At 36.5% G+C, this 24429-nt stretch overlaps 1 protein-coding gene across 4 annotated transcripts in view; it reads left to right on the plus strand.

Moving 5' to 3' along the window:
- Positions 1–24429, plus strand: part of LOC123308260 (inaD-like protein) — a 370976-nt gene that overhangs the window by 324125 nt on the left and 22422 nt on the right. For all 4 annotated transcript variants that reach the window (XM_044890846.1, XM_044890847.1, XM_044890848.1 and 1 more), the window contains exons 23-25: positions 6738–6797; positions 10809–10910; positions 20146–20217. In XM_044890846.1, the coding sequence (XP_044746781.1) occupies positions 6738–6797; positions 10809–10910; positions 20146–20217 (234 nt within the window). The remainder of the gene's footprint in view (positions 1–6737; positions 6798–10808; positions 10911–20145; positions 20218–24429) is intronic.

Consider the following 24429-nt stretch of genomic DNA (forward strand, 5'->3'; position numbering starts at 1 on the left):
GAATAGAAAATAAGCCCAAATAACTCTGTAATGCTTCGGAATATGATCAGCTTCACGATGATGAATACTAATAAACGTGTGATAATTTATCAAGCATGCCACATGCAGACACGAAGTTGACAGTTACTAAAAAAATTAATTTCAAGAATGAAGAATATATATCTTCAGTAGTTCTCCGCATAGTTTTGTGTCAGTTTATAAAAGGAAACTATTATTATCGGTCAATACACTGGACTGAATTAATTCAGATTAACTCAGCGCTAGGCCTAAGGCCGGCCCTGAACCTATAAGACTAACCAAAACGCCGCTGTTGCTGTATTTCCTACTTCACAGCCGTGCGCGCCGAACAGGATTATCTTTTAATTCTGATTAGATTTCCTATTTGCGTTGCACCGCATCTTAATCTAGGATCAAATAATCTTTTACCGCCGGATTAAATTAACCAGACTAAATTACGTTACACGACATTCATAACCTGAAATATTTCGAATAATGAAATTGGAAGAACAATGAATAATGAAATAAGAAATAATATTGAATATTCAGGGGAGTGTTGCCATTTTCTTAGAAAAATGGAAATGAATAGTTGTTATGAATCTTCTGTTCGATTTTATAGATGCATTTTTGAGGACCATGTCACAATATTTCGAGTTAGTGGAATCCTTCTCAAAAAGTAGTCGAGAATACTCGTATATTCGGATCAGAAACCGATCTGCAGGAATGGTAGATCTTGAGCGTCCACTTGGAGCCGGGGAACTACGCTTCCATTTACTTGAAAGAAATTCGGAACATTTCTTTGATAACGTGCTGCCTCGACTTTATCCGCACTAATTTCACGTCTTGGCATTATTGCAAGTAAATTTTCATATTTTCATCAAAGTTCATTGTAAGAACGTAAAACTGATCCAGAATTCCTAAAACGCAAACGGCATGAACTTGCCTTAAACTATTAAATTTATCAAAAGAGAAGCAAAAAAACATTCAGATATACATATAAGAATGAACATTTGGTGGGCAAAAATTGATAACTTTGGAAACGACCTCAAAATTTCTGAACTTCCTTAACTTTTGTGGCGCAGTACATTTCCGATTCTCAGAGGAGTGAAGCAGATATTTAAATTTCTCGAATTTTTTGATGGAATATCATTTTTCAAAAAAGTAAAAGTGGTAGGAACAGTATTTTTTTTTTCTAAATATTGGGATATAGGATATAATTTCAAATTATTCATTAGGTATTTCACCAAATATTTTTCGAATTTTTACTTTTCTTCAGGTTTAGTCAGTCAAGATAAAAAAACAGTATTGTTCCTTCGAGGAGAAATTCGATAACGTATAACATATTGGAAAGGGCAGCACTTTATACAGTGTGATTTATAGGGCAAACAGGGTAGACAGAGGACCCCGAGGTGCTATAAAGTAACCTATATTGATTGATCTAGTGTCTTCTTCACCAAGATACAGGGTGATTTATTGATTTTCCTCATTTACTCAATTAATCATAACAGAAATCTACATTATGAAAGATAAACAGAACAGAAAATTTTGTAAATAATAAAGTTTATGTTTGAAATTACAACAATATAGGAAATTGAACTTAAAGTTAATTATTTACTGAAGCAAACAGTACGTATACAATGATGCTTCATTTTATTTTATCAAGATTACATCAGAAGAGTTGAGAAATGACATAAAATGATCATGGACATTTTTTAGAGTGTTTAAATATTTAACCTTCAAATTTTTAAATGTAGATTTAAAATTATTTTTTTAAATTTTGTACTATAGTCCATTCCAGAATGATTGACATCTGGGGTGGCTATGGAAAATCGAATTTAAGTTGGTAATAGACCATAAGATGAGATTTTGTGTTGCGGTATTCAGGTTGGTATTGTGAATAAACATTGATCTATAGACCTATTATATGTGAATCTATGAACTTACCGACGCTTATTTGAATTTTGTACAACTGTTTATATTCCTAATTTAATCGTACAAATTGGAAACATAATTGTGTCAATTTTGAATGCTGATTAATATGCTGCAAATTTGTTGTTTAAGTTCTAAACCTTATTGTCAATTTTTTGAGGCCGGTCCTGGAATACGACTTTTTTCATTATGTTAATCGACAGCACTCCGGACAAAGAACTTAGGATTAATTGATTAATTGAAAAAGAAGGAAACTCAATTAATCAGCCTGCCTCTTGGCAATAAATAATAAACTCTATAAAAAATGTGTTATTGAGAAGCACCTCCTTTTCCTCCCTCCCCCCTGATTGTATGGGCATTCTCGAATGACCCTGTATACCTGAATAAATTCTCACGAAAGACTTTTTTCATAAGAATATTCCTGGAAATATCCGACTCATTTCAATGGTGATATACCCTGATGTGAAATCTTTTCCTGAATGGGCATCATTTTTAAGTAGATATAGATCATTGATATCTAATGAATCGATCAAGTGTGGAAGTGGTAAAAATAGATCATAATCTGGAATTGATTGTCAAAAATTGAAATTTCAAATATTTGTTGATGATATGAATGGAAATGGCAAAGATAATAGACAAAAAAATGTTCAGATATTTGGGATACATTTTCTGATGTATTTTGACGTACATTTGGATGATTGATATAAACGAGCTAAAAATAAGGATCAATCATATCTCTTATAACTCTTACTTTAATGGACTCCTATTAATTTACGCCACTCGGTTGTTTCAATGGAATATAAAAATATTTACTACACCAACAGTGCGTGAAGAATTCACGAGCGTTTAATTATTGACAACAATCAGGATTCAGCTATAATATTTTATTTTCATGAACAGTTCGTTCACACTGGGTAATTCTGGGCAAGAGCAAAAAAAAACTTCAAGGTCACTTTTATCGGATATTCATTTATACAGGGTGAGTTAACATTGCTCGATCGATCGGATAACCTTTGAAAATTTTGGGCTTGGGGAATGATTGAAAGTTATCATATTATTATATAATTATTTTTTACGATCTTGACTGGTCCAGAAGTCGTTGAAGGCGATACTACCCTGCTTTTTCAAATGAGAATGCCCAATTCTCATATCCCATCAAGAATCTCCATTAAATACTGATTTCGAAATGCCCCACTATCATAATCAATCTGTGTTAATTTTTAACATGGCCACTTTATCCGACAAATTTCATGGTAATCATGGTTTTAAGTAGAGATCATATCTTGAAAACCGTTCGAGATAAATATAATTGAATTCCCGAAGAGTTTTCAAGTCTCCCGCATTTTTCAGATCACTGTACAGGAAGTCCGAAAGACACTGCGACTTTTCGATAATGGTCAATTATTTTGTTCGTTCAAATGAAATACCTGAACCGTTGGATACCCTAACTGGTGTCCGCTGTGTCGCGAGCTGTATGAATCAATTAATTAATTATAATTATTGTCCGCACGGGAAATAGAAGATTAATGACTGATTATTTTTATTTTTATTGCTGTGAATTATACTCCAACACCACAAATCGGAAGGATTTCCACTTCGGTCGAAGAAGGATTTTTGGGAAACAGAAATTGTTAATTGCACAGCAGAAGGATGTAAAGCCAGCCTTCCAGTTTTTGGCAACTTTTTGATCATCCCAGTTGCATTAAAACATTATAATATTTGTGAAGAGTTTTTTTCAGATTGAAAATTACTTCAAATACGATCATCATTAAAGAAAAAACTCACTGAAATCAACGTATAATGTTTCACGTAAAGGTGTCACAGGATTTTGTGACTTATTCATTGAGCAGAATTAAATCAGTATAATAATAGTATTCCTCATGTGATATCGAAAACACTTTAGAATATGAGCATGGAAGGTTATCAGGGATAACAAAATTTTTCATAAAAAAAATTCTGCTGCTTTTACTGGTTTTTGAAATCAAATGGTATGGAGACAATTCTTCACTATTGAGTAACTGCTACGTAGTTACCCAACTAATAGAACGCAAGTTTCAGTAAGCACCGGTGCAACAGTTCACACTTCCAAAGAAGAAGTAGTTTATATAGGTGTACCTCAAAGGAGTATTTTAGGACCCCTTCTTTTTCTTTTATATATTAATGATCTACCTTCAGCTATATCTTCTTTAATCCAAATAATTGCCAATATACTTTTATTTGTAGACGACGCAAATGCACTTACTGAAAATAAAGACCTCAAAGCGTGCATCGAACAGACGAGAACCGCCTTTGATCTAATAAGTATTTGGTGTAGTCAGAACAGGCTCCATCTAAATGTTACTAAAACTGAGTGTGCCATGTTCAGGACTAATAGATCTACAGAAAATACCACAGTCGAAATAGCACAGACCACTAAATTTTTAGGAGTTTATGTGGACAGTCAATTGAATTGGTGCGAACATATTCATCAGCTAAGTAAAAAACTCAATCGGGGTACTATATGATAAGGGTGTTATCTAGACGGGTAGATAGGCAACTTTTAAGATCAATCTATTTTGCGAATTTTGATTCTATACTCAGGTACGGAATCGTGATCTGGGGTAGTGGTTCTGATTGCAGTAAACTGTTTGTGCTGCAAGAGTCTGCGTTAAGATCTATGATTGGTCTAAAATATAGAGAATCATGTAGAGGGCATTTCAATAGAATACTGACTTTCTTGTGAAAACAAGTCCCCATTATTTTGAGGATTTGAGATACATAAATAACACAAGACGTACTAATCCCTTCCACTTTCCTATACATAAAATAACACTAACGGAAAAAATACCAAATCTATGTGTATCAAATTTTATAATAATCTGCCCAAAAAAGTACTAGACATAGTTGATTTTAGGAAATTCAAAAAACATCTCACAGACTTGATTATAAATATCGAACCATTTTCGATTTCAGAATTTATGAATTATTGTAATATAGAATCTAGGATGTAATATGATTTTTTTTCTCTATAATTGACGATTTCCCACTTCTTTGGATATGGATATTGTTATTGTTATTGTTCCTCATTCCAACTTCTGGTTTTCCCAAAAACAGCAAAAGTTCATTTGGAAAAATTTTGGTCATATTTTCTGAGAGCTCAATAAACTCGCAATTCAAATATATGAATATAAATGGTGCTTATATTTTTTCAAGTAATTAAAAACACAACACAATATTATCCAAGTCTTCCAGTTTTCTCATTGAGACCATTACATGTGTAACATTAAAATACCAAAAGTTCAAAGAACCCAACTCTTGAAACTACGTTGGACGTTATTTAATGAATATTTGCACGTTTTGTAAAATAAATTTTTTTTCATATTTTATGGTATAATGAGCCGTTTTCGAATGATTTGACATTCAAAAATTCAAAGTATCTGTGATTTTGAAAAATTGGGTACTTTGACTGAATACAGCTCTGTTTAAGAGATCCACAGATGTGTAGTTCCACAGATTAATCTGGTTACTCTGAAGGATATTTTCTTTCTCCAGTAGTGGCACTGCTCATTATGAAAACTTAAAAGGACTATATCTTTTTATCAATGCCGAATTGGAAAAAATGGTAAAGGTTTCTTTTGATCTCAAAAATATAATGCTTAAATATTTGTACAAGTCGAAGATACACCTTGTATAGTACCTGCTACTTTGTATTGATACAGAGAATCATCTAAAAAGCGGTTTTTATATTTTCATTATATTGTGATTTCTGTGATTTGTTCTTCATTTGTTCGAATTATTTTTACTGAACTCAGAAGGTATATATAAAATCCGTAATAAAAATAATTTTTTACAATACGTACGACCATTTCAAATTGAAAAATTAAAATTATTTCCAGTGAAAAAAAAATATGTCATCATCAACCCTGAATCCTTTAAATAATTTTTTTTTGTTAGCGAAAATTTAGTTGAAGATCTGAATACTTGGGTGTAAAAATTCTGATAATAGCTTTGTTCGAAATGTATTGGGTTATGAAATTTATGACTAGATAATTTTAATAGTAACAGCTTTCAACAGTCAGTTATTGTCAATTTTCAAAGTCCTCTCAATTCTAATGCTTCCTTGAATCCTAACAGCCAGTTTCATAATCAATGTTAAAGTTCTTTGAAATTTGAAGCTTTTTTTATTATACTAAAACGAGAAACGTAAAACACTTCTCAATTGAAGGGACTTTAACACTGATTTTGAAACGGGCATTAGGGAGAGAACTTGAAAGAGGCTTCAAAAAAGATTTCGAAATTAATTATGAATCTGTCTGTAACAACCAATTTCATAATCAGTTCAAAAGACCATAATTCTTTTAGTTCCTCGCTTTTGTAGATCTTTTACAATATAAATGACCTGAAAATTTATCATAAAACCAGCCTTAAAACATGTTTAACGCCTCTGCGCCTGCCGTACCTCATTCATCTTAGAAACTACTGAAGATGAATGGATAATATTTGGCATAAAAATTTAATATCATTCAAAGATGTTAGATTCAATGAACTACTTCATTTCTGACTGAGTTAGCATCTCGTCTGGCATTTCACAGATTTGCTTGCTCCAGACGCGGGTTCAATACTCGCATAGGTGTATAAAAATGTTTGTTTAATTCACATTAAAGTGGAAATTGGGAAAGGAGTTGGAAATGCACACCATTGTGTGGAATATGCATCGTCTCCTGTATGAGGAACAGATAATTTTTTTTTTACATAGAAATATTGCTCTACTGATCTACACTGAACCACGACTCACAAATTGCACTGTTTGAAATTGTTTTTATTTCCTGCAGGCCTCCGAGGAAGCGTTCAGTGCAAGCTATCCGAATGTTCGCACCGTCGCAATCAAAAAGGTATGCACATTTTTTTTATATTTAATTTTTATAATTCACCTTGAACACTCTTCATTCCATCAATATTTTATGTATATTTTAGTGTTCCAATATGATATAAGCATGTATTGCCTAACACTGCACTGTGAAATTTTGCACTTTTTGTTAAAAAATGTTTCATAAAGAAATGCTATATTTTAAAAATTGATACATAAATAAGGGGGAAAAAATTCGACTTTTTTGTCACAAAGGCTAGGATTCTCTTTCGGAATTCCATAAGAATCGCTATAGTCCGAATAGGTAGTAGGTATAGGTACCGGCTAATTGTTTATATTTTACTCAATAGCAATTTCAGTTAATATTGATCTTATCAAAACAATAAATGGAAAAATATGGAGTTTTTTTATGGGCAGTCAGAATTCAGTACTAGTAAATACAAAAAAAAAACATCGTAAACCTAAAAATGTTATGTTACCTGGTGTTTTTTGAATGGAACACCCTGTTTTCTTCCTCCAAATCTAAAGATCTCTTCCTCCTGATTTCAAATAACGCAAATACTTTTTTCAGTTTATCTTTGTCAGTTTTCGAAAAATATAGATATTTCGCCTAAATCTTAGGCTGCTGTACCACACAACTCTAGCCATGGATAATAAGTCAATTATATTGTTTTTTTTTTCGACATTGACATTAGGTACTTTATGTTCATAACTAGCTTTCCTTCCCGACTCCGCACGGGTGGCTAACTAATGAAAAAAATTTCACAACCCATCTTGGATTTCTTCTTTACGGAATCTTCTTTTTCCTCATCACTCAATTCCGGGAAAGCCCATTTTTGTTTCCTTACGACTTATTCCGAAATATTCCGTTAGATCAACTTTGTCCTGGCAATAACGAACACAACAAAAAAGTTATCCAATTTGGTGCAGTCGTTTGAATGATTAATATTAAACAAAGGAAAATGCAGGTATATCACTCATTCAAAAAAACCACTCGACATTGAAATGCTCTCGACAGCAAACTTCAAGGTCAGATTAAATGTCTGCATTTGGCATTAGCTGAAGGCTAAGAAATTTTTATTTGGAATTTTTTTGGTCCATTACCGAGGAGTTATTTCAGTTGATCTGTTTATGCTGCGCCCTACACATACTTTAGCGTCTGATGTATTATGAGAACATATTTCTCGCGAATGCTATTACCATGAATATGATATAATCATATTTGGACTCTTTTCATGATTTGTTGTCCCCAAGCGAATCCGATAATACGATACGAGCACCAGAACAGCTACAACATAACGAAAACTGGACCTTTTTCACCGAAAGAGATTTTTCCTTGAATCTACGACTTCCATTTATCAACTTTTGATTGAGAAAATTGGATTTGTTCTTCATCGTCCAAACTGAATCAGTGAACGAAATCGGCTTATTCCTCAACCTCGCATAGAACTCGAACAGTTTCCGAATTGTTCCCTAATTGAAAACTCTCCCAAAGCGTGCAGGTGAACAAGAATGGATTGAATCTATTTCGACACTTCATGTCTATTGTGTGCGTGTGCTGTCAGCTGAAGAATTAGGAATCAATTGAAATGAAGTTTTCATGAATTTAATTAAAGGTTGGTGACTGAGGCAGCTTTGGTCACGCACTAATGATTCGCAAGTAAGACAATACGTTATTTGGAATCGCATGATTTATTTCAATGCAGATATTGTACGAGTACCTAATATCGAAACCAGATATTTATGAATACAGTTTCTGTCACTTATAATTTAGTGATATGTTTATTAGGACTTTGGCCTTGCGGCTTTCACACTCCTCTCCAAAGGAAAATTCACTTATCCCAGATATCCCAGATATCAAAAGGATTAAGCTCTGTTGGAGCCCTTTTCAGGTTTTCGGGCTCGTGGTGGTGGTCGGGTCCGGTTCGCTCCTCGGCTCCCTGCTGTCGGTTGGATTCCTGCTCCACCCTCACTTCCTGTCGGAGCAGACGGTGTTCCTCTGCATTCCCCATGTACTTGCGTACAGTTCTCGCCGTTACCAGCAGTACCGCCTTCTGCATAACTCTATAGATAATATCGTCCAACTGAAATTTCCTTAAGTTCTCTAGTATTTTCTTCGGTATCAGGCAAGTAGATGAAATTACAATAGGAATGGTCTTGATATCTTTCAGCTTCCACTGCCTTCTGGTTTGTTCCTCGAGATCTCTATATTTTGAAATTTTTCAGTGTACCTACCTAGAAGATTGTTATTATTTGGAATTTCCACGTCGATGAATAGTGCTCTGTGCCCATCCTTATTGAGCAATATGAGGTCTGGTCTATTGTGGGTTATTTTCCGGTCTGTGAGAACCGTGCGATCCCAGTAGAGCTTGTGATGTTCATTTTCCAATACAGCATCCGGATGGTTATTGTAATAAGGAACTTTTTTCGAACTTCTGACATCCCCCGGTGATGTGCTGGATAGTTTAATGTGACGCACAGCCATAACGATACTGAGGCATCCTTGGCGATATATTTCATGTAATTTCTTGTTGGAATCACCTGATCCTGGATGGCGAGCATGAAACCCTCTGTATCAGCAAACAACCTTCCGGAAGTCAACCAGTAGTTCGACGCAGATATGTCGACGTAATCATGGTTGACCTCGTTCTGGTGCCTTCCATGCAAAGGTTTGCCAATCAGTTTCTGCATTTTACTTTCTGCAGAGTGTTCGACGGTTTCCAACTTTTCCTGTTGTAGCTTTAACGGCGTAGAACTATCAGCAACACAAAATACTTGATGGAGTTCTGATGAAGCAGCCTTGCTCAGGAAATATTTTCGAAGTCTTTCAATTTCCTGGGACATATGGTTGGACAAATCAACAATTCCTCTACCCCCAAGATGTCGTGGCAGCTCTGTCCGTTCTATTGAGCTTTTGGGGTGATGTTTATTGTGTTTAGTCAGCATCGTCCTTATTTTGCTTTGTAATGCTGCTAAATCGGTGGTCGTCCAAGAGATGATACCGAATGAATAGCTCAGCGCCGAGCAAGCGTAGGTGTTAATTGCTTTTTTCAGATTTTTGCTGTTAAGACCAGTTCTCATTATCCTTCTCAATCTTCGGGTGAACTCTTCCGTTAATTCTCTCTTCATCTGGCTCTGATTGATTTTTCTTGGCTGTTTTATGCCTAGATACTGGTATGTGTCTCCTTCCTTTAATGCTTGAATTCCTGCACTATCCTTGGGGTTGAACGTACCATCTTCTATTTTCCCTCTCGTTATGTTCAGCAGTCGACATTTTTCTATTATTATTATTATTATATTTTTTCCGCCATTCTTGAATCATTATGCCTTGATGGTTCCAGATCGGTTCAAAATAGTCGCAACTCAATTAATTCAAGGTGAGCTTGCGCTTAACTTTCCACACCACCGCTGTTTGAACTTTGAATCGATTCTGAACTGTTTTGAGTTGGAACCAAAACAAAGTTATAAGCTTCACGATAAAAAATAACACCGCTCTCGAGAATGTACACGAGGCGTTTTTTTCAATTTGGCGCCCTCCCACACATTTTCTCCAGACTCAAATTGTCTGACTGAGAAAATATATACTTTTCAACGTGTAATCAACGCGCTCAAGTATGTATAATGATTTTTTTGTTACTTTTCTGACATGCAGTCCAAGACAATTCCCCCTATATACAGGTCTAATTTTTGGTAGAGGTACTCACCAGGGTTCAAGGTCCCTTATATTAATCTGACACGCTTAAGTAAATCCCGAATTTTCCTCTGGGGCTCCCCAACTACTAGAAAAACCTATGAACGGAAGATTTTCTGAGTAAGACTATACCATCGATTGCACCTGACTATAAGGGAGGAAAATATTCATATCATAATCGCGCTTACTAATTTTTCAGTACATATCTGTAGTCGCGAAGGAAAGCAGTTATTGGTAGTTCTAAAAGAAAAAATCTCGCATATTCTGGAGAAAAATGTTGCACATTATATAGCTGTACACAAACATCAGCTTCTTTATTCCATTCTAAATATTGCTTGTTTCCAGGGAGCTCAAAGCCTGGGGATTATGATAATAGAAGGCAAGCATGCAGAAGTCGGACAGGGTATTTTCATATCGGACATCCAAGAGGGAAGCTCCGCAGAGAAGGTAAGATGAAACTGTTCCTGATATATGAATTATAATTTCAGATTTCTAGTTTAATGGCGAAACTTTTCCGGCGAAACAGATATGCTGAAAACGGTCGTTTTGTTGACTCTGAATATATGAAATCTAAAATGCTAATTTGAGAGCAGCCTGTTTAGGGAGATGTAAATCTTCAGGGCTAAAGCTCTGAAAAGTTACTGTTGCTTCCAGTGTTTGTTCACGATGACTCTAAGACAAATTGTATAACGATCCGCTGTTCGTTTCGCTGAAAACTCGTGTTGAGTATTTCGCATCGTCATGTATATGTCGCAGGCTTATCATAATATCAGTCTTAGGCCTGGTACTTTCACGTGCGAATAACTAAATTTATTCGATAAATAATTCTTATTCTTAGGATAAGTAAAAATGCAGTCTTTTCACTATCAGATAGTGTTATTCATCGAATAAATCTGTCATTGAAACTCGTTAATAAGATTTTATTTGTCATAGATCGAATGTCGGTACGTCATAATTAATCATAATTTTTAAGATTCTGGATGTATGGTTATTTTTTGTGTGATTTTCACGAAATATTTGCTTTGTAGTTGGAATAACGACAATTTCTACAATGCGGTCTCTTATTTTACATTAATCGGTGAAAAGTAGTAAACCGTGTTTTCACTGAATTGTTATTCGTCAAATAATTATTTATTACAACATGGTCCACCCTTATCACATTCGCTTGTATATTTTATATGAGATTTGATTTGGTTTGCCAGAACACTCTTTGAGTCCCTGTCCTTCGAATTTTGGAAATAATTTTGAAGCTTCCCTTGAGGAAATTACCCTATATTCTCTGGAATATTAATCACTTCATTACTGTGGCAATCTCATCCCTCGAAAACATCGGCTTAACAGTCCATGGATGGTACCAATTAGCTGAACATCTTTGGAGATGTTAACTATGGTTTCTAAGATATTTTTGGAATCCAGAGGTCCTCTATCTAGGAACTTCGATTGCTACGGTTTGACCTATCTCACTATCTCAGGAAGTTTCAATTTCTTATTACTCCCATTCAGCATTTTTTCTGCAGTCTTTTTTGGCCCATTATAATACACTATTACTACTCTTGTTTTGGTCCTTATCAGTATTTCTCCATTTTTGCATAAATTGCACAATTAGCATGACAAGCCGTCAGTCCTTTTACCATACGACGAGTATAATCAATCAGAATCCAAAGTATACGCGTGTTTTTGAATTTTGACAAAAATAAGCCTAATGAGCAGCAGGCGTATTATAATACGCCTGAAATTGTCAGTCAAACTGTGAGATCCTGGATTATTGCTGTGATATTGCAATATGCTTAGTCGTATTGAAAATGCCTAGGCCTAGGCGTATTATAATATGACTGATTTTACAATAAGACTACGACATAATTATACATTCCGATTTGTTCATTATGCTTTAGAAAATAGTTATGAACATTATTTAAATCAAACTTTTCCATTTGGATAATAGTTAGGGTTAGGTTAATTAGTGATGGGTGTCAGAATTTCTATATAGTTTGTTGGTGTGGCAGACGTTATGAATATAAATATTTGTGTCATAAGATACAGAGACAGACAGCTAATCCTCGGACTATTGCAGAAAATTTTTGAATTTTTCTTCTTCGCGTGACATACTTGAATTGTTGAATTAAATGCTCTTTTTAATTTACATTAATGACCTATTATCTTTGCCTATAGAAGGGGAAATCACTGTATTTGCTGATGACACGGTAATTTTCTATAGAGGAGTGCATTGGTGGGAGCTAAAAAACATTGTAGAAAAAGATCTCAGAGAGGTACTAGTTTATTTTGACTCACCATGCACAAGATTCGTCTTTAATGGTTATAGAGGGAAAACTTATACTAAATATAATTTCAGTTTATTCCAAATGTTCTTTATTGCCCGGTAGAAATGAATTGTGTTGATTATAATTATTGTTGTATTGTTGTTGTTGTTGTAAATACAATGTGAAAACACTCAGAAAAATGGTCTGTCACCATGGTAGTGCTGCGTTTTCAATTGGCAGCGCTTCAAAACTGGAAGAAAAAAAGATGTTCCAAATCATCCGGTAATATCTGCCACGCCACGTGGACTGATGATCCAAGTCATCCTCAAAGTCAAAAATATAAAATCGAAGAGGCAGAAATGTTCCTAATGAATGCTCGCCAAGTCACAAGAGAAAAATTGTATGGTAACCAATGGCGACCCGTCAGAGTCCATGTCCGACCCAAAAAAATCTCGGACAGCAAAGATGTGAATTCTCACTTGTGTCATATTGCCAAAATCGAATTGATTATGTACATTATACTAAAAAGGAATTCTTTTAGTGGGAACAAGGACAAACACCGAAACACTCTTAGACTATATTTGGCGACGTTTCGTAGATTTTCATCTACTTCATCAGGCCTGAAAACATTAAGAATGACCAAACAACTATACACAACAATAGTATAAAAATCACCTCTATAAATTAGAGTTTTCAAAAAGAGTTGAACATAAACTAAAAGGTAACATCAGTCATCAATCATAAAATTCATCACATGTTCAACTCTTTTTGAAAACTCTAATTTATAGAGGTAATTTTTATACTATTGTTGTGTATAGTTGTATTGTTATTTTTAATGTTTTCATTTATTTTTCGTTTTGGGTTCGATAAACATGCATTCGATTCTAATTCAGGATTCCTACAAGTTGACTGGTTTGGATCGAACTCCATTTTCTTTTATAGTGACCATTATTCTAAGTGGCGGTATTTCAGTTGTTCAATTGTTCATTCCTGGTGATTTTCGAAGTGTATATAAAATTCCACAATCAAACACTAGTACTAAGAATTTATAAATGTTTAGATTTTCCTTGAGAACAGATTGGGCAGCTCATAAGTGTAAAACTTGATTTTTTCAATATCAAGGCCTTTAACCCAACCCTGATAAAGTCTCTTTTAATTCAAAATAACTGATTGTAATTTATGATCACAGAATTGAGCAATAAAGGGAGAATACCGTAGCAGGTCACATACGAGGATATATTGAAAAATACTTAGCTTACTCTAGAACCAAACAAAATTTCAATGTCGAAATAATTTGTTACTCAACATACTCTCCTCTTAATTGAATACATAATACATTTATTATTTATTACAGCGAACCTGCAACGTCTCTAAACCTTTAAAAAAAATGTTTCTTCTTGATCTGCAAACCAGACCTCGACAGATTTTATTACCTCCTCGTTCTAGGAAAATTTACTACCTTTTAAACTTTTTTTCAGTTAAGGAAAGGGATGATAGTCGGATGGAGCCAAATCTGGTGAATAAGGGGGGTGTTCTCGTAATTCAAACCCTAAATCACGAATTGTTTGCATGGCAACATGGGATTTGTGTGCAGGGGCGTTGTCCTGCAAAAACAAAATACCTTTGGATAGCTTTCCACGTCTTTTCCCTTCAATTTGTTTCTGTAGAGTGGTCAGTAATGTCGAATAGTAATCTCCAGTTATTGTTCTACCCTTACCGAAAAAATCAATCATGATTACTGCATGGCAATCCCAAAAAATTGAAGTAAGATCTTTTCCAGCACATTTTTTGACACGAAACTTCTCAGGTCTTGGAGAACCAGAGTGTCGCCATTCCATCGATTGTTGCTGTGTTTCTGGATCGTAGAAATGTACCCAAGTCTTATCCATAGCAACAATTCATTTTCAAATGGAGCACAGATCGAACACGATGCTTTTACCTCTACGTCAACATTCAAACATTTTGCATCAACTTTTCTCATGTCCAAATTGATGTAATCTATATGATGAACGTATTCATATGAAATGTTCAGTGCTTCAGATATCCGTTTTAGACAAATTCGACAGTCTGATAAAATCATGTCATGAACTGCATCGATATTTTCGGGGAGTGACACAGAAACTGGCCTTCCCGATCAGTCATCATCTTCAATGGGAAATTTACCGCTTTTGAAGCTTGTAGTCCAATTTTTCGCGGTCGCATACGAAGGACATTGGTCAACAAGGGTATTAAGCATATCTTCGTAAATCTGTTTACTTCTTATCCCTTTTAAATACAGGTACTTGATTATGGCTCGATACTCCAATTTTTCGATTTTCCCAATTTCGGTGGACATCTTCTGTTTTTAAATTTATTGCGTAACTCTGGTTTACTTTTTTGACCTCATGTAACTGGTCTAGGCTAACTAGATATCAATACATTCTCGTGCGTCTGAATCAATTTTAATTATTGCATTCATGCCTCATTGATATAGACATCATTTCTTATTCATTTCATCATTAGGAAGGCTTGGGGATAATACCGAAAGCTGTCAAATTCCATACTTCTTAATTGTTGCATATAAGAGATATTAAGTCAAAAACCAATTTCTCTCATCATCTCCTGAAAACATTCGTATCAATTCGAGAACATCCCTTATATAGAATATCCTATTGGTAGATTCAACGTATGGTTGAATTCAAGTTATGAAACGATTGAAGTTTAATCGGAATCCCTTTCCATTAACAGGCATTCCAATAATAATTGGAAATATTCAAACTGCGCGTCGGGGTTATAATGTCTGAATTCAATGAGTAAGCAGAGTAACCTACTATCGTTCGAATTGTGAAATATTCAGAATGGATAATGGCGGATGGGGACAACTTTTATGCGTTCACTCAAGTGTAAAGAGTTCGAAAATCAAGCTCGATAAAGATGTATCAGAATGTGCCTAGCGATTCATTCTAACAGCCGAACAGCCACTGAAGCGGTGTCCAGGCAGATAATCGAATTAGGCGAAAGGTCTGACTGGGTAGGTCGAATACCTACCGCAGAACAGAAATGAAATTGATATTTTCCTTCATTTCCATGATCCAATAAAATAACCCCTCTTTCAGAGTTGGAATCTAGGCTTGATATTTTCAAGTTTATAGGTACATGGTTTTTTCGGAGTTTTTTTTTAGCAGTCAAAAATCACGTTTACAAAATTTCAGAGATGACGAAATGATCTAATTCTTCTACACTAGATCTGATCTTCACATCTGACAACAACCTTCTATCTGAGCTGTTGTATCTGCCTCATCTTGGTAAATCCGACCATGTGACAGAGCTGTGCTAAAGCATTGGTGTCAGTGAGTTTGAAGCCTTTTCGTGCTCCGGAGCACTGTGCTCCCGAGCACTTTTTAAAACCGGTGCTGACGTCCAGTTTCATAATCGAATTTGAAGTCACTTTAATCACAGCCGTCTTTATAGGCGGCTGTGCTTTAATCTTGAAGCTTCCTTTACTGTCATTGTTACGTCCAGTCTCATAATCAAATTAAAAGTTACTTCAAGCTTAAAGCTTCCTTTAGGCCCGGTTGTTTGAGTTGATCTTAGATTAACGTTACAGAATTGAATGGACATGTCAAAATTAATCTATGATTAACGGGGTACAGACATGGACAAAATCCTTAGACACTAGATCTCATTTTCACATCGGATAACAATCTTCTGTCCGAACTGTCCTATCTACCTCCTCTTGGCAAATCCGATCACGTAGTATTTTTTTATCCCTCTACACAGAATAAGCGAACCAAAGTTTTTAAGAGGACGGATTATGAGGGGGTATCGGCGGTGCTGGAGACTTATGATTGGTTTTTTTCCGGAGATGAAATTGTACTGACGCTGTTTCATCTAACAATTATTCCAAGCTAGTGTATCATGTTCCAAAGAAACCATGGATAACAGACAAACTCTACGATTCAATTAAGGTGAAAAAGTCTCTATGGCAGCGTTATGTCAGAAGTGGATCTGATACTGATTACAGACACCATCGAAACTACTCCAATCACTTAGCATCTTTAATCTGGTCTGCAAAGGCCAATTATAAGAATGGTTTGGTGTTTGGGGGGAACCGGAAAAGGTTTTTCAAATATGTCCGATGTTTTTTGATAGCAAGATCTCTGTTCCCCTGGTGAAGAATTCATCTGGAGAACAGTGCAGCACCTATTCTGAGTCAACTGATGTTCTCGCTGAAACATTTTCCTCCCACTTCACTGATGAACCTATGTCAGCCATACCACCTTTACTTGCTCCTCGATGTTCTAGCTCCCTTGACCTTTGTCGTCAGACATTGTAGAGAAGTATCTTTTCGACCTGAGGGTCGCTGCTGCTCCCGGTAGTGATGGAATTACTTGTCTCCTCCTTTCGAAATGTTCTGGTGCTTTTGCTGAACCACTTTTCCATCTTTCTCAAAGATCTATGCTTACTTCATCACTTCCTTCACAGTGGCGTTCGGCTTCGGTGACGTCTGTTTATGAGAATGGGGATAAGACCTCTTCTTCTAACTACCGCCCCATAAGCTCACCCATAAGTCTCGTGTCTACTGTCTGCGAAGTATTCGAAAGAATAATAACCGACCACATTCTTGATTTTGCCAAGTCTAATAAATTGATACCTGATGCTTAGCACGGTTTTCTTTCGGGTCGATCAACGATGACTAACCTTCTCATGGCAGTGAATGACTGGTCCAGGTGCTTGATGTTGTATATTTGGATTTCACCAAGGCGTTTGACGGAGTTCCCCACCGTCGGCTAATTCATAAGCCGGAGCATATGGGAATTCGAGGAGGATTGCTCTCATGGATAAAGTCCTTCCTCATTCATAGAACTTTTAGAGTTAGGGTTGGTGATGCTGTGGGAAGGTTTCAAGTGGTGTGCCCCAGGGATCGGTTCTTGGTTCGATTCTTTTCCTGCTGTACACAGCGGATCTCCAACAATCATTGATCTCAAAGTGTCTCCTGTTCGCCAACAATGCCAAATTATACAGTGTTCCGTCCCTTACCTCTAATCAGCTGCAGTCCGACCTGGATAGTATTGCTCTCTGGGTTGAAAAATGGATGCTACCTCTCAACGCAAGTGCTGTGTTCTGCACTTCGGCAGAAACAACCCCAAACTTCCTTATACGCTGGCTGGAGAGCCTCTTACTGTGGTCCGGAGCCACCGTGATCTTGGGGTCAATTCTGATCTTGACTGGTCGGAGCATATAGCCGAGGCTTGCAGTAGAGCTAAAAGGGCCGCCTACCTCATCCAGCGGTCTTTCAGAGGTTGTAGTATACAGACTGCCAAATTGCTGTACACAACCTACGTGAGGCCTATTCTGGAGTACGCCGGGCCAGTTTGCTGGGTAGCTCTAAAATCTCACTTACAGCTTCTTGAGTCTATCCAGAGATGGTGCTCAAGAATCCCGTTTTCCTGGTTCTCCCGACCAAGCTACGAAGCAAGAATGGAATTGTTTGGACTGACCAGATTCGAAGACCGCCGTGCCAGGGGTGACATGATAGAGGCTTTTAGGGCTACGCATGGATTCTTTGTTGTAGACCTTGAACATTTATTTCCTTTAAATATAAACAATCTTCGCGGACATAGTTTCAAACTTGCCAAGGAATCGTTTAAAACCACCTGCCGGATGAACTTCCTACGTAACAGAATTTTCGACTTTTGGAATCGTCTACCGAATGAAGTGGTGAATGCTGATACTGTCAAGAAGTTCAAGAACATGTACGACCGATAGAGATGTGCTTAAATTCATCTACTTTCTAGCATACATTAAATATATATTAGTTCTGTATTGAGTGCTTAGGTTTAACCTCCACTCTTATTGTAGTGCAATAATAATAGTAATGATAATACACTGACTAAACACAATAAACATCACCCCAAAAGCTCAATAGAACGGGCCGAGCTGCCACGACATCTTGGGGGTAGAGGAATTGTTGATTTGTCCAACCGTATGTCCAAGGAATTTGAAGGACTTCGAAAATATTTTCACCCGAAGATTGAGAAGGATAATGGGAACTGGCCTTAACAGCAAGAATCTGATAAAAGCTATCAATACCTACGCTTGCTCGGCGCTGAGCTACTCATTCGGTATCATCTCTTGGACCACCACCGATTTAGCAGCCTTACAGAGAAAATAAGGACGATGCTGACTAAACATAATAAACATCACCCCAAGAGCTAAATAGAACGGACCGAGTTGCCACGACATCTTGGGGGTAGACGAATTGTTGATTTGTCCAACCGGAAGGAAATTGAAGGACTTCGAAAATATTTCCTGAGCAAGGCTGCTTCATCAGAACTCCATCAAGTAGTTTGTGTTGCTGATAGTTCTACACCGTTGAAGCCTACAGCAGGACCACTTGGAAACCGTCGAACACTCTGCAGAAAGTAAAATGCAAAAACTGATTGGCAAACCTTTGCATGGAAGGCATCAAAACGAGGTCAACCATGATTACGTCGACATATCTGCGTCGAACTTCTGGTTGACTTCCGGAAGGTTGTTTCCTGAGACAGAGAGCTACATGCTCGCCATCCAGGATCAGGTGATTCCAACATGAAACTACATGAAATATATCGCCAAGGATGCCTCAGTGGCGGATGAAAGCTGTCGTTATGGCTGTGCGACACATGAAACTGTCCAGCACATCACCGGGGGATGTCAGAAGTTCGCGGGCACGGAGTACAAAAATGCCAGATTCTTCGCCAAGAATTGGCACTAAAACATCAACTTCTAAGTTGGAAAGAGAACTGTACGCAAGTACATGGGGAATGCAGAGGAACACCGTCTGCTCTGACAGGAAGTGCGGATGGAGCAGGAATCCAACCTACAGCAGGGAGCCGAGGAGCGACCCGAACCCGACCACCACCACGAGCCCGAAAACCTGGAAAGGGCTCCAACAGAGCTCAATCCTTTTGATATCTGAGATTTCTGGGATCTGGGATAAGTGAATTTTCCTCTGGAGAGGAGTGTGAAAGCCGCAAGGCTAAAGTCATAAAAAAACTTTAATCACGTACTGAACAACCGGGCCTAAGTGTCATTTTTAGTAGGGTTAAAGGAAGCTTTAAAATTAAAGCGACTTTAGGTTTGATTATGAAACCGGCCGTAAGTCCTTAGTACTTCAAGGACTTTATCGAAAGACCTAGTGCTTAATAATCCCTAAAAGCTCCCGATCACTAAAGTACTCGAGATGGCTTCTGGAGATTACTAAGCACTAAGCCCTTCGGAAATCTTGTCGGAACACGAATAAGCGATCTACGCGTTGTCACTTTATGAGCATGTATTAGTATACCACAGATACATGATTATACAGGGTGTTTCATGAGTCATCATTACAGTGAACTGTAACCCCTTCTCATTATATAACTACTTATATAAATACTCAATATCAATAATGATTTTGTTTTCAGGCTGGTCTTGAAATTGGAGAAATGATTCTATCAGTCAATAAAGACACACTCGTGGGGGCAAATTATGATACGGTAAGTTTTTCACCTAATAATTATCTTGATTAGATTTCACGTGAATAATACTGAATACTAAAAACGATATGTACACTGCAGAAAAAGAAGCATAAATCCTTAGGTTTATTCACACAGAAAGAACACTGCGATAAAAAAAACACCAATATGGATTAAAACTTATTTTGACTTTTCGAAAGTCGATTACCTACGATTTGTCAGAAACAGACATGATAAAAAATTTTGAATTGAACCAAAATGAAAGTTTTGATGTTGTACATTTGTTCTTGGATATTCCTTTCGATGAGTCCGTTCAAGTAATAGGAGAACTCGATTATTAAAGATTCAGCGTCCAATATCAATGATGTTTTATACATACAAAGAAATATTAGAAGTGCTCTCAAATACAACTAACTTTCAGAAGGGAGATAATTTTCGTCGACCAATTTTTGGGCTGGCAACGGGTTTTTTGTTCACACTAACTATACAGTTATACAGGGTGTCAAAGATTTCTGTTCGTCAAAATATTTTCGGAAAGGAGTCACTTTTTTGATTCCGGTGGCTTCAACCAGATAGATGACTCCTGAAGCCTTGTAAATTTTTTGAGATTCGTTACGAGAACAAATCTGAAATTGAAGAAATTATTCTACTTCATCATCCACAATAGAAATTGGTACGCAACGTCTTTGATAGCCAAAAGATTAATTCGAAACCAAAACTGCTCATTTCGACTCACTGAATGAGTTGATTTACACCGTCAATAAATGTATTTAATGATGAAAAACTCCATATTTTCTTATACAGGATGTTTTCAAAGATGAGGTTTTTTTTTGACAGAAGGTAGAACTCATCAAAATAATTCGTTCAACCAAAAATTGTCTATATAAAATATCCAAGATAGCTGAGATACAACCTATATGTCCTCCATAAGTTTTCTCCTGAACCAGTTAGTTGAAATTTAGTGACTACATTGGCATTTAAAGACGTCAGCAAAATGACCTCAACTAGCAGCAGAGACTCTGACTAGCAGTAAAAATGGTGGTATAGTTTCATCAGTTTTTCACGTCAAAACATTACGTTATTCACTGGTTCTAAAGACGTCCTCTTTTGAACTAGTTGGTTGAAATTTGGTCGCTCAATTGAGCATTTTTAGACGTCAGCAAAATGAAGCGAATTAGCTATTGAAATGACGTCAACAGTTTTACTCCAAAAGTTTGTTTTTTTGACATAAAAAAATGACGTTATTCATAAGTCCTCACGACGTTTTCTTAAGAACCAGTTGGAAACGTCAGCGAAATGACGTGAATTGGCTATAAAATTAACGTCATCATTTTCACCCTGAAAAATTCGTCCTCAACGTCAATAAAATGACGTAATTTTTTGGTTCACTCACCAATCTTGATGACCTTGAGTACAACTGCAATGTTCCGGGAGAAAAAAAGTACACTCACAACATTTAAAACCAACTGGAAACTATTCCAACAAATAGTAAGTGACAACATAAGACTAGACATTGAACTCAAAGAAACTGAAGAATTAGAAGAAGCTGCAAGGTATATAACAGAAATAATCCAGAGAGCAGCCTGGGAATCCACACCAACCCCATCAGAACAGGATGATATCGAAAAGAAATTACCACTGCGCATTCGAGAACTGGTAATTGAAAAACGACAAGCTAGAAGTAGATGGCAAAGATCCCGTAACCCAGCAGATAAAACAATTTATAATCACTTATGCAGAAAACTACACAAAACTCTTGAAGATTACTACAACTCCCAATTTGAACACCACATTCAAAATATAGACAACAACAGTGAGCACAACATCTGGAAAGCCACGAAAATGTATAAGAGACCTATAACACGAAAACCTCCAATCCGAAAGACAACTGGGGAATGGGCCAACTCCGACGAGGAAAAATCAAAAACCTTCGCTCTACACTTGTCAACAGTACTCAAACCGAATGATCCGCACCCAGGCTACAACGACACAGAAGTTGAATCTTTCCTCGATGTTGCGTGCCAGATGTCTCTCCCCATAAAGCCTTTCAAACCCAAGGAAATTCTTCAAGAAATAAGAAGACTAAAAAATAAGAAAGCCCCTGGTTTCGATTTGATTACTGCAGAAATTTTGAAGAAACTGCCACAAAAGGCTATACTACTCCTCAACATTATATTCAACCGTATGATGAGCCTTTCCTACTTCCCGACTATCTGGAAATATGCCGAGATAATAATGATCCATAAACCGAACAAACCTGAAAACGACGTGGGATCTTACAGGCCCATAAGCCTTCTACCAATTTTGGGCAAATTATTGGAAAAACTTCTACTCAAAAGATTGAAGAAAGATATAGATTTTTTCACAATACTACCCAACCATCAACTTGGATTCAGGGAAAACCATTCGGCAAGCCATCAAATACATCGAGTGATGAACACCATATCAAGAAGCCTTGAAGACAATAAATACTGTACAGCTGTATTCCTGGACTCATCCCAAGCGTTTGACAAGGTTTGGCATAATGGCTTACTCTTCAAACTGAAAAAACTTCTCCCACAGCCATACTATTTAATTATGAAATCATACCTTACCAACCGATATTTTGCTGTGAAACAGGGTGATGCTCTATCTGAACCAACTGAAATAAAAGCAGGAGTACCACAGGGAAGTATACTGGGTCCACTGATTTATCTGATATATACATCAGACATTCCAGAAAATCAGAACACTACGATAGCCTCATTTGCAGACGACATAGCAACACTCACAGCCCACGAAAACGCAGCTACAGCTTCCGAAAAGCTCCAAGAACATCTGAATGAACTGGAGAAATGGTATCGAAAATGGCGCCTTACCATCAATGAAACAAAATCAGTCCAAGTCACATTCACCAACAAACGAAACATATGTCCACCAGTTAAGATAAATGAGAACCAAATCCCAGTTAGAACAGAAGCCAAATATCTAGGAATCCACTTAGACCAACGACTCACCTGGAAACCACACATTCAAGCTAAGAAGACCCAAATCAATATGAAATTTCGACAAATGTACTGGCTAATAGGCAGAAAATCCAAGCTATCTCTCCAAAATAAAGTATTGATTTACAAAGCCATAATTAAACCCATATGGACATACGGGATTCAATTCTGGGGATGTGCCAAAACATCGAACATCCAAATAATACAGAGAGTCCAATCCAAAATCCTTCGAGCTTTAACAGATGCTCCATGGTACGTCTCAAACTTCACCATACATAATGATTTGAAAATCCCCTTCATTATTGATGAGATAAAAAAACGCTCAAAAAATATCTACAAAATCTGGAAGGACATGAAAACAGCTGCATAGACCAACTAGCGGAAAACCCGTTCAACAGAAGAAGGTTGCAGAAAACATGGCCAATTGATTTCAATTGAAGTTTGAATAAGAAGTTTCAATAAGTTTGATAACTTCTACATGACATTTTAATATCACCATATTTACTTATTACTTGTGAAAAGTAGATTGTAAATTTCAATAAAGGTTATAAAAAAATAAAAAATTTTTTGGTTTCCGGACGTTATTTCATGTACAAGAAATTTCGTCCTTTCACTAGTACGTCATGAAAATCACCCATTAATGACGTCTTTTCGACCTACTCTGTTTACTGGGCTCTAAAAGTAAGAGAAAATTTCACTGAATTTCAACTGTGGACTGTGGGAGGTGACTCCGGCATCGCAAAAACGAAACAAAACATGTGGCTGGACAATGAATGGTTCAATACCAAGTTCATCGGATTAGATGCATCAGTTCACTTTCGAGAGAATCATAATTGTTGTATCGTGCAATTTAGGGTGAATAAAAAATTTGGAAAATCGAGGCAGCTTCATGAAAGTGCTTGAAAAAGTGCTATGACGTTTCCCCATTTCATCCCATTTTTACGACGATTGTTGAAATGTTCGAACAAGAACGAATTCGTGAATAATTTAGACGAATTTTATTGGTGAGATTTTGAAGTATTATTATATTTTTTACACTTGTGTCCTAAGTCTCTTCTGTCAGTTGGTATCGAAATGAGCCATTTCATAAAATCGTGTAAGTTACTAAGAAATAGAAAATGAAAACAATTTGGCAATCCTAAGTTTCCATTTTCATTACCACGTAAATATCCCCAATATCCAAAACGAAACCACATATGGTCGAATCAGGAAATAAGTTTTTTCCCCCTGCTCTGCGATAATTCGCTAA

This window comes from Coccinella septempunctata, chromosome 2, assembly GCF_907165205.1.
Source record: "Coccinella septempunctata chromosome 2, icCocSept1.1, whole genome shotgun sequence".
Classification (NCBI taxonomy): Eukaryota; Metazoa; Arthropoda; class Insecta; order Coleoptera; family Coccinellidae; genus Coccinella; species Coccinella septempunctata.